We start from the raw sequence: 14,191 nt of genomic DNA on the forward strand, positions 1-14,191 counted from the left end.
CAACAGCTGATTCTGTTAAACACTCCGTCTGCATACACTGACTCACAGTGCTCTCTGGATCTCGGCCTCAACGCGTTTCTCGCCCCCTACTGGGCGCGGGTATATGGGATTAGAAATGGAACGCCCAAATGTTTCTGCGAAGTAGCCCCTAGAGCTGATTTTCACGAAATAGCACTCAACGCCAGATCTGGCGTTGAGTGCTATTTCATGAAAATCAGCTCTAGGGGCTACTTCGCAGAAACATTTGGGCGTTGCATTTCTAATCCCATATACCCGCGCCCAGTAGGGGGCGAGAAACGCGTTGAGGCCGAGATCCAGAGAGCACTGTGAGTCAGTGTATGCAGACGGAGTGTTTAACAGAATCAGCTGTTGTCGGGTGGTGACGTCACACGCCGACCGGGTACATCGCTGTTCACTTCCCAAGCTTGTACAGACCACAAGACTGCTCTAGATCAGCTGTTATTTCAAAGATACCTTTATGTGATTTTAACCACGCCAGATATTGTGAGTATTTGGCTTGCTTGTTGTAAATAAAGAGTGCTTATATCATACAATATTGCACTATTGGAGTCCTTCTTTCTTTCACAGACTGCGCTGTTTCTCTGGGAGGAAATTGAATATTATGGGATTATCTAATATGGTTTCGTCCAATCTCCATGTTTTTTGTGTCACAGGGATATCTGGCCATAAAATTGAGCAAGAAACAGGGGCATGGTCTGACCATGTGATATGGTCAATAACACTGTGTGTTATCGAGAGCCCGCAGGAGTCTGTGTAAATGTAGTCAATCCTGGAGTAACTGTTATGTGGGGTGGAATAAAAGGAATAGTCTCTGGAAGTTGGGTGTAGAGTCCGCCATACATCATGTAGTGTTAGTTTTGTGAGTACGTCATTAACCTGATTAATCGTGGATGTGGGGGTACAGGAGGTCCCTCTCGAAGTGTCAACTAAGGGGTCAACTGCAATGTTAAAATCTCCAGCTAGGTATGTGATTCCGCTGGAATGCTCCAAGAGGAGATCAGAGACCCAATTGAAGAATGTCTCCTGGCCTTGATTGGGGGAATATATGGAGGCCAGAGTGATGTAATGTCTATAGAGGGTACCCACAAGAATCACGTAACGCCCATCTGGGTCTCTCTCAATATGTGTCATGATAAATGGAACTGTTTTGTGAAAGACAATACCCACACCTCCTTTTTTGTTTGGGCCCAAGGCGAAATAAGCTATCGGGAACTGAGGGTTGTACCATTTAGGTTCTTTACCCTTTCTATAGTGAGTTTCTTGTAGCAAGATTATATGACTCTGTGACTTATTCAATTCTCTAAATGCAATGGAGCATTTTCCTGGGCTGTTCAGGCCCTTTGCGTTAATAGTAGTGAGATTAAGTGAGTGGTCAGAAAACCTTTTAGATTTGTATGGCATGGTCAAGGCTACGGTTTCACTTTCTATTACTACTACGGGGGAGAGGGAAGGGGAGAGAAAAAAAAAAAAGGGGAATTGGACAAGGGTAAAGAGTTAAAGAGATATGAGGGTCACCAGAATGGGAAAGTGTGAGAGAGAGAGAGAAGAAGAAAAGTTCAGTACAGTAAAATAAATACAAGGAAAAAAAACAATATAGCAGTGTCTGGAATAAGCAAGTAAACCAAGACACTCTCTGGTATAACAATATAAATAAAACATTGTAAAACACAGAGAACACTAAGTTAGGGGATAAGCCCCTTTACTGACGTAAGTTATAATTATTCTTAAGAATACATTTAGCATATTCTACTATGAGTGCAGTTTAGCCTAGGCAGCCTCATATAAGGTTCGTATTGGTTAGATATTTTCCTCAGATCAAGCCAAAAAAACAAAACAGTTTAAGGTACCAAGCGTAGCCTGCATAGAGGGGTTCTAGATTGCTAGTGAGAGCTACCTGTATTAAAATATAGGCGATGGTATCCAGACCCATGTCCAGAATGCCTAATGGTGAGGAAGACTATAAGGTAAAGTTCCTAAGACCCCCGCTAGCAGCTTATGGCAACTCGATGTAGGTCAGTGCAAACATTAATAAACTATTGGATAACCTAGGGCAAGTGGGCCCAACCTTACGTAATACATTCTACATTGGTTAAACATTAAATTATGATATATAAATTTAGGGCAGGATGAAAGGGTGAGGAAAAAAAAAAATGCAAGTATACACAGATTAGTCACATTCCAACATTTTCAATTTATGAAGATCATATTAGTTTGCCATTTTTGTATAATACAACTAGATTCTGGCAATAGATAACTAATAACCTTCTAGGTCAGATGGTTCGAAGCTAAAATGGGGTCTTGTAACCTATAAAGGGATATACACATTAAGCAAAGAAAAATCCTTATAAGTGTCTAGAATAAACACCAGTCCTTAGCTCTATATAGCTGTGGTCAGGACCAATATAGGGGAAGTAAGCGCCAGTCTAGACCAGTGGTGGCCGAGCATTAAGTCCCAAGGTGAAACAGGTGACAAAGAATTTGCAAAAAACAAAAAGCAAAAAACAGAACAAAACAAGGGATAATCAAATACTAGAACAATAGCACTGATAAGTCATGTCATGTAGTTACAATGCCTTACTAACACTTAAAGAGAACAGGAGTAACTTTGAACACAGTTTTTAACATTAGTATATAGATAGGAGCAGTCTCTTTCACATTGAGCCAAAGAGAAGACTGTGCAGGGGCTCAAAAAGTCTACTAGTACATTACCCAACTGATTCAGCTTCTGGATGATCCCTTGAAGGCCGAGTGGATAGGGGCGGTCTACCCAGCAGGGAACCACTGGGAGAAGGGACCTGAATTTCCAAGTTCTCTAAGAAAACCTTATAGTCCATACCAGGCCGGAAGATAGATGTTTTGTTATTGCTAGTGGCAACGATTGAAACAGGGAACCCCCATCTGTAGGGGACCTTGTGGGTTCTCAGGATAGAAGTGATGTGTCCCAGGTCCCTCCGTTTTTGTAGAGTCACAGGGGACAAATCGGAGAAAACCTGAATTTCTTCTCCAGCATGGGTAATAGATTGTTTCTTGCGGGCATGTTGGAGGATTTCTTCCTTATCTTTGAAACTTAGGAAACGCACAATTATGTCTCTCGGGGGTGCCTTGTTTGGCGGCTTGGGCCTAAGAGCCCTATGTGCCCTTTCTATGGGAATTTCAGGGGATGACGGTGAGTCCTTGATAATTCGAAATAGGGCTTGTAGGTAACCCTCCAGGTTCTGCGGTGTAATGGTCTCAGATACTCCACGGAACCTCAGGTTGTTCCTGCGACCCCGATTATCAATATCCTCAAGTTTATCATTGAGATATTGCAAATTGTCAGCATGGTTTTGTATGTCAGAGGTATGCTGTTGTACAGAGATGGCATTTTCATGTGAGGGCTTTTCTATATTCAATACTCTAGATTCCAACACAGAGAAATCCTTTCTAAGTTCCCCAAAAAGGCTCCTCATTTCTTTCAACACTCCTTGTATGTCCTCTTTGGATGATAAGTGGTGAATATCGTCTTTTGTGATAAATTGGGGGTGAGTGTCAGTAGTATGTGGTATGTCTCCTCCAGTTGTTTCTCTGGCTGAATCCAAGGGCTTAAGATAATGGCTCATAGGTTTGGAGGCAGCAATTTTATCAGCCTTACTAGCTCTTTTATTAGGCATGCCCCCTTAGCTGAGCTAATAGCTGTGAATAAGCAAAAATTAATCCTGCCTTTTGGCCCTGCAATTCTGGTCTGAGCAGATGGTAGAGATAGAGGTTGTTCCCAGCCTGCTAGTTGACTGTAGAAAAAGCAGTTAAAGTAGTTATCTCACTGTTGGTGCCCTTTGCTAGAATATTAGAGTGGGCCCCGGTCAAAGGTTAGCTTATTGTGAGAGTCCAGAAATAGCTAGCATATAAGGCCCCTCTTGCTCAGCTTAATATTAGCCCTTATATCCCTTTAAATATGTTAGTGGCTTTTATAGAATTGGGCAACGCTGTCTCTCATTAGGGTGATGGACTGTATCCGATGGGGCATGTGAGTAGAGGCTATAAGCTGTAATCATGTGTGTCCCACTGGCCTGCCGACAGCCTCTTGCAGTGTGTTAGTCGGTGAACAGGCTTATCGTGTGATGTTCCTCCTCTGAAAATCCTGTCGGATGACAGGGCAGTTGCGCTTGCGAGGTCGCTGCAGTGATTGGGGATTGCAGCTCCTGATCCGGATCACGCTGAGGGTAAGCGCGTAAAGACCTGCTCCCCAGGCCTTCACCTTTCTTGTCAAAGAGTCCTCGTATTGCGGCGATGAGGCTGTGATGCGAGCAGAGGAGCGGTCTCTCCTTTTAAAATATTTGCCGCTCAGGGGGGGCAAGCTGTTACCGGGCTAGGTGTAATTCCTCCGGGTGGGTAGCTGTATGCCTCCTCACTGCTTTAGCCCTTGCTTGTAAATGAGGTAAGGCCTCCACGTGGGTAAGCCCCGCTATAGATCGGTCTGTTTTGCTGCAAATGTAGTAGCACAATCCTGGATACTAGACAGCAGGCACATATAGTCATGAAGGCTAAATCCAGCACATTATATGTTATAGTAAGAGAGCATCTATGCTAAAGAAATAGCAGTTTTATCAGTAACGGTGGCAGGAGCCCTTCTAGTGTGCGACCATCTTCCTGCGTGGTCAGGCTCCGCCTCCCGCAATATTTATTTTGAATAAAGTCTTATACTGTGTATTTATTGTACATTTTTTAAATAGATATTCCTATATACCATATTTGCTTGATTATTAGATGACCCTGATTATAAGACGACCCCCCCAAACTTTCATGTATCAGGGAAAAACGTTTTATATACATATTTTTTCAGCAATGACATTTGAGCACTTTAGTATAAGCAATCACACTTTCTATTTCAAATCAATATAGACACATGTCCCAATGCTGAGCTGTGTGAAGAGAAGTACTCTCAAAGTAATTCTCAAAGTATTGTAAGAAATACCAATATTGTTAAGTTACCACACATACCGGTATATTATCCGATAGCCTACAGACTGTGTGCACTTCTCTTTACATTATATGTTGCCTGTAGGACCCCACCCAGTCATTGGTCAGTCTATCATTCCTTTTGCCCTGCACCTTCCATCAGGTAGGCTTTCCCAGGAAACAACAGATTTACAAGGTCAGTGCTTAGCAGGGTGAGCGGTAATGCGCTAAAAAGTCAATAAGTTTGTGAAAACAGGTAATAGAAGCGCTTTCTCACCCAGTTCCTGGAAACGTTTGCATGTCACCGCAGCTCCTGTGCTGTATGCTCTTCCTGTTCCTCCTCCAATATGGCGTCCACTGTATGCTCTTCCTGTTCCTCCTCCAATATGGCGCCCGCTATTCAGCAATTCTCAAGTTTGATTATAAGACAAGGTCGTTTTTTCAGAGATTTTTTTTCTGAAAAAAACCTTGTCTTATAATTGAGCTAATACGGTATATATAATAATAATTCCTGCTCTGTACGACACCACAGTGGATTAAAAATCAAACAACCAAGATGCAAGTGAAGTGCAGACTTTCATCTTTAATTCAAGAGGTTGAACAAAAATATTGTATGAAACCTTTAGGAATTGCAACAATTTTTATACACAGTCCCCAAATTTCAGGGTCTCAAATGTAAATGGACAAATTCACAAATCATAAATAAAATGTTTATTTTTAATAATTCATCAAGAATCCTTTGCAGGCAATGACTGCATGAAGTCTGGAACACATGGACATCACCAAACGACCAAACGTTGGGTTTCCTCCTTTGTGATGCTTTGCCAGGATTTTACTGCAGCGGTCTTCAGTTGTTGTTTGTCCGTAGGTTTTTCTGCCTTAAGTTTTGTCTTCAGCAAGTGAAATGCATGCTCTATTGACTGGGCCATTGCATAATATTCCACTTCTTTGCCTTAAAAAACTCATGGGCTGCTTTCACAGTATGTTTTGGGTCATTGTCGATCTGTAAAGTGAAGCAGACAATATATCCTTGCTTCTGTCACATCATAAATAAAAACTAGTGACCCATTGCCATTGGAAGCCATGCATTCCCATGCCATCACACTGCATCCCCCGTGTATTACAGATAATGTGGTATTCTTCAGATCATGAGCTGTTCCAAGTCTTCCCCATACTTTTTTCTTCCCATCATTCTGGTACAGGATGATCTTAGTGTCATCTGTCCAAAGAATGCTGTTCCAGAACTGGGCTGGCTTTTTTTTTTTTCCGCATAGTCTAATCTGGCCATTCTATATTGCTCTTGAGAAGTCTTCACTTTATGATACATTAGGATAATGATATGCCTACCTCCTGGAGAGTGTTCTTCACTTGGCTAGATGTTGTGAAGGGTTTTTTCTTTACCATGGATAGGATCCTATGATCATCCACCACTGTTGTGGACTTCCAGGCCTTTTGTGTTGCAGAGCTCACCAGTGGGTTTTTTTTCTCAGAATGTACCAAACTGTTGATTTGGCCACTAATGTTCCCGCTATCTCCCTGATTGATTTATTTTTATTATAATTTAAATAAACAAGGGTGTAAACAAAAACAGTGAGGTTTTTTTTGTCAACTCTATAGTAAAAACTGTTGTGGATCTATAGTTGTATTAGGCAACATTTCTAAAATAAGCAGAAATTAATAACATGGAGGCTCCAGGTGCTCCCTTGACTATTCAAACCTACCTAGGGACCCTGGATCCCCCCACGGATGGCAAATACACTGGGTCACACAGGGTGGATAAAAAATTAAATAGGATTTATTTATTTAAGAGCTTTTTGAGGAAAAATCTATCTAAAAATAGTTGTTATTCAAGATACATTATAATCCAAAGGTTATAATCCAAAGGTTATTCATCCTGAAAACTAATATAAATTAGTTTTTAATTATATAGCAAGATGCTGTTTATTTATTACTGTAATGTTTTTTTATTAATTAATTCCATTAATCTATTCACAATATCGTGCCTAGATTATTTTGAACAATGTTTCAATCTTAATGATATCACATATGATTAATTTTGTAGTTCTCAAAGCTGTGAATTTGTGTCTGCAGAAATAACATCCACAGCAAAATATCTAAAAAATGAACATACAGAGTTGATAAATAGATCTTAGAACATAACATTTTTAGATTTACTTATATTATATTTGTTTCATTCTCTTGGAATCCTTTGTTGAAGGAGAGCAATGCTCCACTGGGGGATATCTGAATACAATGGGTGAGACCGTGACAAGCAGCTAGCTCACAGTAGTACATTGCATCTGAGTGAGCCTACCTATGCAGGCTTTTTAACAATGGACACCTAAAGAACAAAGCAAATTAGATAAGAGAAGTCAATTGGAAAATTGTTAAAAAATTAATGTTAATGTCATTGCTCCCCTTCAAATCTATGTACACAGAATACACCCATACTAAGTTTCAAGAAGCTCACTGAATAGAAGATTGTTTGGAGTGGAATAGATATGCACAAGGACCTAAGTGTGAGGAGGGAGGGGGCAAGGATTAAAAATGAAAAATAATGTTATTGTTTTAGTAAAATAAAACTATTTCTATTGTTATTATTAATGTAATAATTTTCCTCCTTCCAATAAAGTACAGGTGAAAAGCTCATCAAATGTGAATGATTAACCAATTAAACTGGAGATAATTCACCTCCAAATAATTTCATTAATTTCAATGATCTATCTATGCATATCTAATGATATATAACCAATTTAGTAATAGCCTGGTATAACTATAAACAAATAATCTGAAAATGTATTCTAAAAATGAAAACCAGGATTTAAAATTGGTCTTACAGACTAGTGATTTAAATCATAATTTTTAAATCAAATCCACCCTGGGGTCACCTCATAAACGATTGAGGTGCAGAAGGGACCTCAAACAGCTCCAAAACTGCACTCCCCAGGGGGTCACATGCAGTCATCATCAGCACTTGGTATTGTGTGGGTGACAACTACCATATTATTCCTCTGCACTTAGGAGGTTAAACTCTAATTTTTTTTAATATGAATTTTCTGATGCCTAATAAGATGTGATTTCTGAGTAAAACATTTCCCACAGTTAGAACACAAAAATGCCTTTTCTCCTGTATGCGTTTTCTGATGGCTAAGAAGATGTGATTTCAGAGTAAAACATTTCCCACAGTCAGAACATAAAAATGCTTTCTCCCCTGTATGTATTTTCTGATGCATAATAAGAGTTGATTTCAGAGTAAAACATTTTCCACAGTCAGAACATGGAAATCCTTTTTCCCCTTTATGACATTTTTGATGCATAAGAAGAGTTGATTTATGAGTAAAACATTTCCCACAGTCAGAACATGAAAATCCTTTCACCCCAGTATGAATTTTTTGATGCATAAGAAGAGTTGATTTCCGAGTAAAACATTTACCACAGTCAGAACACGAAAATGCTTTTTCTCCTGTATGCGTTTTCTGATGTCTAAGAAGATGTGATTTCCAAGTAAAACATTTCCCACAGTCAGAACATGAAAATCCTTTCACCCCTGTATGAATTTTCTGATGTGTAATGAGATTTGATTTAAAAGTAAAACATTTCCCACAGTCAGAACATGAAAATGCTTTCTCCCCTGTATGAATTTTCTGATGTGTAAATAGATTTGATTTCAGAGTAAAACATTTCCCACAGTCAAGACATGAAAATCCTTTCTCCCCTGTATGAATTTTCTGATGACGAATAAGATTTGATTTCTTAGTAAAGCATTTCCCACAATCAGAACATGAAAATTCTTTTTCTCCTGTATGAATTTTCTGATGAGCAACAAGAATGTTTTTACAGTTAAAACATTTCCCACATATAGGACAGGAAAATAGATTTTCTCCTGTATGAATTGTTAGATGTTTAAAAAGATGTGATTTCTTAAGAAAACATTTCCCACAGTCAGAACATAAATTTCCCACATGGTTTCTTTGATTTTGAAGAAGATGTAAAGAAGCATCTGCACTCTGGTCATCACTAGGATTATTGCAGTTTGTGAATTCACCTGACAATAAGAAACACAATGGGAGTAATGTTATTAATTACATCATTATTTTATCATCTATCTGTTCTGATATAGTCAGTCCCCTACACTTGTAGTAGACACTGTGACAACTAGACCATTTCCATGCTAAGGCTTAAGGGCAGTTTACTGGACATTATGGACTATTTCTAAGAATTCACACTTAGTCAAAGACTGAACTAACTTTAATATAATGTTGTTTTTCTACCTAATATATCTATTCCTTTTTAAAATTGTGTCCACAGAAACTTTTAGCAATATAAATATTAGTTTATAGGCTAAAATAATTGTAACTACTGCTTTTGTGCTTGTAGTTAAAACAAGGATGACTCTAGAACAACAAAACAAAGAAAATGGCCCCAGGTAATGTAGTATATCTAAGCAATATATACAATCTTCATCAGAGAGAAGAATCTCACTCACATGTCAACTACACCTTCTGGGATAATCAGCAGCTCCCTCAGGCAATTATTATTATCAGGTATTTGTAGAGTGCCAACAGGTTCCGCAGCGCTAGGAACATAGGTGATATATAAAAAACAATACCGGGATGAGAGTTGCACTGCTATAGTCGGCTCTTATGAAGGTGAACTACAAACAGCTGGGCTCATAAGCTTACGTGCTATGGGGTTTAAGGGTATAGCAGTGGAGATAAGGAAGGTTAGTGTAGGTTTTATGTGTGACCAAAAAATTCCTTACGCTGCTCGAGGCCTGACGACGCCACTCTCTTTCCACAGACAGACTGCCTGTATTGCAAATGTTTGGGATGGTACTGGATACTATGACGTGGTGCACGCCAGGGGCTGAGCACACCGCAACGAAAATCCAACAAACCACGGTAAGTAGCACTCAAGGGAAATATTAAAATCCAATATTTAATGATTATAATTAAAATAACACATTCCAAGAGTTAGGGGACAGAAAACAAGATATCCTTATGCGTTTCGTGCCTGTCGACACTTAGTCATAGGATAATGTGAGCACCCACTAGTATGCCCTCTTATTGGCCTTTCATCCAATCATCTAAAGGTTCACAAGCTGAACACTATTAAAGTCACTTCTCAGACCATCAAGAGAGGAAACAGTGTTCCAGCACGACCAAACAATTCCTTACGCTGCTCGATGCCTGACAACGCCACTCTCTTTCCACAGACAGACTGCCTGTATTGCAAATGTTTGGGGTGGTACTGGATACTATGACGTGGTGCACGCCAGCGGCTGAGCACACCCGCAATGAAAATCCAACAAACCACGGTAAGCAGCACTCAAGGGAAATATTAAAATCAAATATTTAATGATTATAGTTAAAATAACATGACCATGAAAGACCACCAGGAAGACCCATTATTTCTGGAATTGGCTCACTTTTTGAGTCACTTTCGGAATGGGTAGATAGTATTTTACAGTCCCTGGTAAAAAATCTGAGTAGTTATCTCAGAAATTCAGGGCACTTGTTATCTATTTTGAACAATATTAAGTGGGAAGGTGGGTACAAATGGGTTGTCATTGATGCAGCTTCGTTATATTCAAGTGTACCCCATTCTTTGGGCACAGTTGCTATAAAGTTTTTCTTGGACAGGGATACCAATCTCTCTGTAGAGTTTAAATTGTTTCTTTGTGAGGTGGTTGAGTTCCTACTGAAACATAATTAAAAAAAAAATGTTTGATGGTGCCTATTATTTACAAACATGTGGCACCGTGATGGGGGCAAAATTTGCCCCCTCGTTTGCTAATTTGTATGTTGGATGGTGGGAGCTCAACTACCTATATGGAGATATGAATCTGTTCTGCAGCAATATCATACAATACAATAGATTTATTGATGACCTGATCTTTATTGTGGAAGAACATTTTGAATTTGAGCAATTTTTGGAATTTGTTAATAACAATGAATAAGGGTTGAGATTGACAGGGGAAGTAGTAGATGACAAGGTGAATTTTTTGGACTTGGAGTTGACAGGTTCAGTAGTGCTGGTTTCTATTGTGACTGATACCTTTAGAAAGCCTTCTTCGGGCAATACAATTTTGCATTCTGGTTCATGTCACCCTGCACATCTAATCAAGTTAATTCCGAGAAGTCAACTCCTAAGGCTAAGAAGAAATACAAACTCAGACTCTCGGTTTGAGATACAGGCTGGCAAACTCATTGAAAGACTTAAATGTAGAGTTATGAAGAATCAAATAAGGTTATGAAGAATCAAATATGTTACAAGATCTAGAGGAGATCAAGAAAATGGATTTGAAAGCCAAAAAGAAAAAAAGAGTAAGGATTGGAATTTGGTTGGGGGTAAACAACCCGTTGTTTTCTCTACTGAATATTCAATTTAGTTTAAACAGGTTTGTGATATCTTAAAGAGAAATTTAAATGTTTTAAAGAGTGATGATATTTTGGCTCCTCTGATTGACAACATTAAATTTGTCTCAAAAAAGCCACCAATCCTGGCAACGAGGTTATCACCAAGCTTGGTGTCCCGAAGGAACAGTAGTACTGGTGTTGATTGGCTAAATAAAAAGTGTACTTTTAAATGTGGTACCACTAATTGTGGCACTTTTGGTTTTGTATTGAAAGGTGAATCCTTCAAAAGTACAACCACGGTGGCAATTGTGGCACCGAGTACTTGGTGTATCTCTTGGAATGCTTAATTTGCTATGAACAGTACGTGGGTCAAACTACTCGTACCTCGAGGACGAGAATTGGAGAACATAAAAGAGATATTAAGAATTACAACAAGGCTGCTGACTTCCTGTATACAAGCTTCTGGAAAGCTGAAATTGCGCCAAAAAATCATGAGATGTTTGTGGTGTTTAGAAGCTGGCTTATTTGGAATATCTGTCCAATTAAAAAATGGCTCCAGCGGTTAAACAGGTGATGGCATGGCAGAATGGCTTTATGGAAACTTCAACCATATGACAGCTTAGTTTTCTTCCACAAGGCTGTGAGACCAGTTTGCAGGCGTGGCAATCAGTAAGCACGACGCTGGAGCGTCCAGCAGAGGAACCGACACCTAAATCACAAGCCAGAGAAGATCGCAGCCTAAACCGCAGACTCCTATTGCGGGGCTCAACAAGCTCTGCCCAGGGAGCAGCTTGAGTACAGGCGAGCGGAGAGGCCGGAAGTCCCATTGGAACCGCACAAAGGCCGGGCGGTACTGGCCCAGACACACACGAAGCCAAGATACACCAAGTGGAAGAGAGGACGCAACTCACAGGCGAGGTTGCCAAGCTAACGGTCTGCAGGCACGACTAACTCTAACGACTCGAACTGGAAGACCATAAAAATCTTCATAATTCCGTTCTATGACCCGTGTGACGGAGCAGCCCAACACCGGATGCGAGGTATCGTGCCCGTTGTGGGGAGGATGTAAACTAACGGTGAAGTGGTCCGGAGTCGAGGATTAAAAGCCAGGGGCAGACACGCAAGTACCAGAGCCGTAAAACCGCAAGTATCCCTCAATTAATATAACGTTACAAAAAGTTGTGTTGTATATGGCAAGGAAATGAAGTGTGTGTCTGTGGTGAAGAGAGATACCATATATTTACTAGCGCAAAAGGCTCATTGACTGTATAAAGAAGTGTCCTACAAGACAACACTGTAATCAATGTGAGCTTTCTGGTTGGAACTAACGAACAGTTGCGCCATAGAGCGGCGGACAGACTCTTGCAGATTATTAAAGTCTGATTAAAATAGTTAATTGCTGTACAGAAGAGCAGTGTAAAGTAGCGAATTAGAACTGAGTACTATATTAAAGTGGAAGAAAAGGGTAAAGGCAATAGCAGGACAGTACCCTAAAACATTATGAACGCTACGCACAGAGACTTTCAGACTTATCTATGATGTGATCTTTTTTTTGCTTTAAACACTTGTCTGTTTTTAATAATGCAAGGCAGGGTGTCTTTATAGAGGCAAAAAACGGAAACATGAAATGAATGAAGTTGGTAATGATGTAATGTATTTGCAAAAACTCTGAATATAACTGCAATATGGCTGAGTAAGGATTTGTGTTTTACAGCAGGTGGGGTCGAGTAGCATAACCAGACAGGTGAAAAGATACTATCTCTTGAATGAAGTGTAAGAAACGAATAAGCTCATTTGAAATAACAGGCTTAACAAAAGGATAAAAATACCTAAATACAGTCAGGCTGAAGAAACAGATTTTTCTCCCAAATAAGAAAAGATTACAGCAGATATTTTTTTCTGTGACGCTGTAAATATATATGAGTTATAAAAACATAAGAGAAAGAAATGTTGATTTACCTGTTAGGCGGGCCAAAGAAGATAAAAGTGGGCATAACATATTCTAGATAGCACACGATAATTTTATCCCTCAGGGCAGGGGTCAGTCACTAAGTACACAAAAGTGTTTATGATAGAGGATTAAAAAGGTATTGAAAGTTTTCAGCAGAGTAGGAGTTGTAAGAAAAAGAGCACTAGTTTAGACACAAATAAAAGGATAGGGGCAAAAGACACGCACAAGGGATTGGGACAATTAGGGACACGGAAAACACTTAAGTTTTTGAGTCAAGAGACAAACTCATTTTTTTTGCTCCAAGTAGTACGAAGGATAAGTAAGGTTATAGTATAGTTAAGGAGCAATATCACAGAAGTTGAAGGAAGTTAATATTGTAACACACCCACTTTTTCTTTCATGTAATTAGCAAGAGTCCATGAGCTAGTGACGTATGGGATATACATTCCTACCAGGAGGGGCAAAGTTTCCCAAACCTTAAAATGCCTATAAATACACCCCTCACCACACCCACAATTCAGTTTTACAAACTTTGCCTCCGATGGAGGTGGTGAAGTAAGTTTGTGCTAGATTCTACGTTGATATGCGCTCCGCAGCAAGTTGGAGCCCGGTTTTCCTCTCAGCGTGCAGTGAATGTCAGAGGGATGTGAGGAGAGTATTGCCTATTTAAATGCAGTGATCTCCTTCTACGGGGTCTATTTCATAGGTTCTCTGTTATCGGTCGTAGAGATTCATCTCTTACCTCCCTTTTCAGATCGACGATATACTCTTATATATACCATTACCTCTGCTGATTCTCGTTTCAGTACTGGTTTGGCTTTCTACAACATGTAGATGAGTGTCCTGGGGTAAGTAAATCTTATTTTCTGTGACACTCTAAGCTATGGTTGGGCACTTTGTTTATAAAGTTCTAAATATATGTTTT

The 14,191-nt window shown here is 39.6% G+C and overlaps 1 protein-coding gene across 1 annotated transcript in view; it reads right to left on the reverse strand.

Moving 5' to 3' along the window:
• Window positions 1-5,089: 5,089 nt before the first annotated feature.
• LOC128657947 (gastrula zinc finger protein XlCGF26.1-like) overlaps window positions 5,090-14,191 on the reverse strand; it is a 220,209-nt gene continuing 211,107 nt past the window's right edge. Inside the window, exons 9-10 of the mRNA XM_053712372.1 lie at window positions 8,020-9,001; window positions 5,090-5,183 (exon numbers count right to left, since the gene is read on the reverse strand). Of these exons, the coding sequence (XP_053568347.1) occupies window positions 5,090-5,183; window positions 8,020-9,001 (1,076 nt within the window). The remainder of the gene's footprint in view (window positions 5,184-8,019; window positions 9,002-14,191) is intronic.

Source organism: Bombina bombina, chromosome 4, assembly GCF_027579735.1.
Source record: "Bombina bombina isolate aBomBom1 chromosome 4, aBomBom1.pri, whole genome shotgun sequence".
Taxonomy (NCBI): Eukaryota; Metazoa; Chordata; class Amphibia; order Anura; family Bombinatoridae; genus Bombina; species Bombina bombina.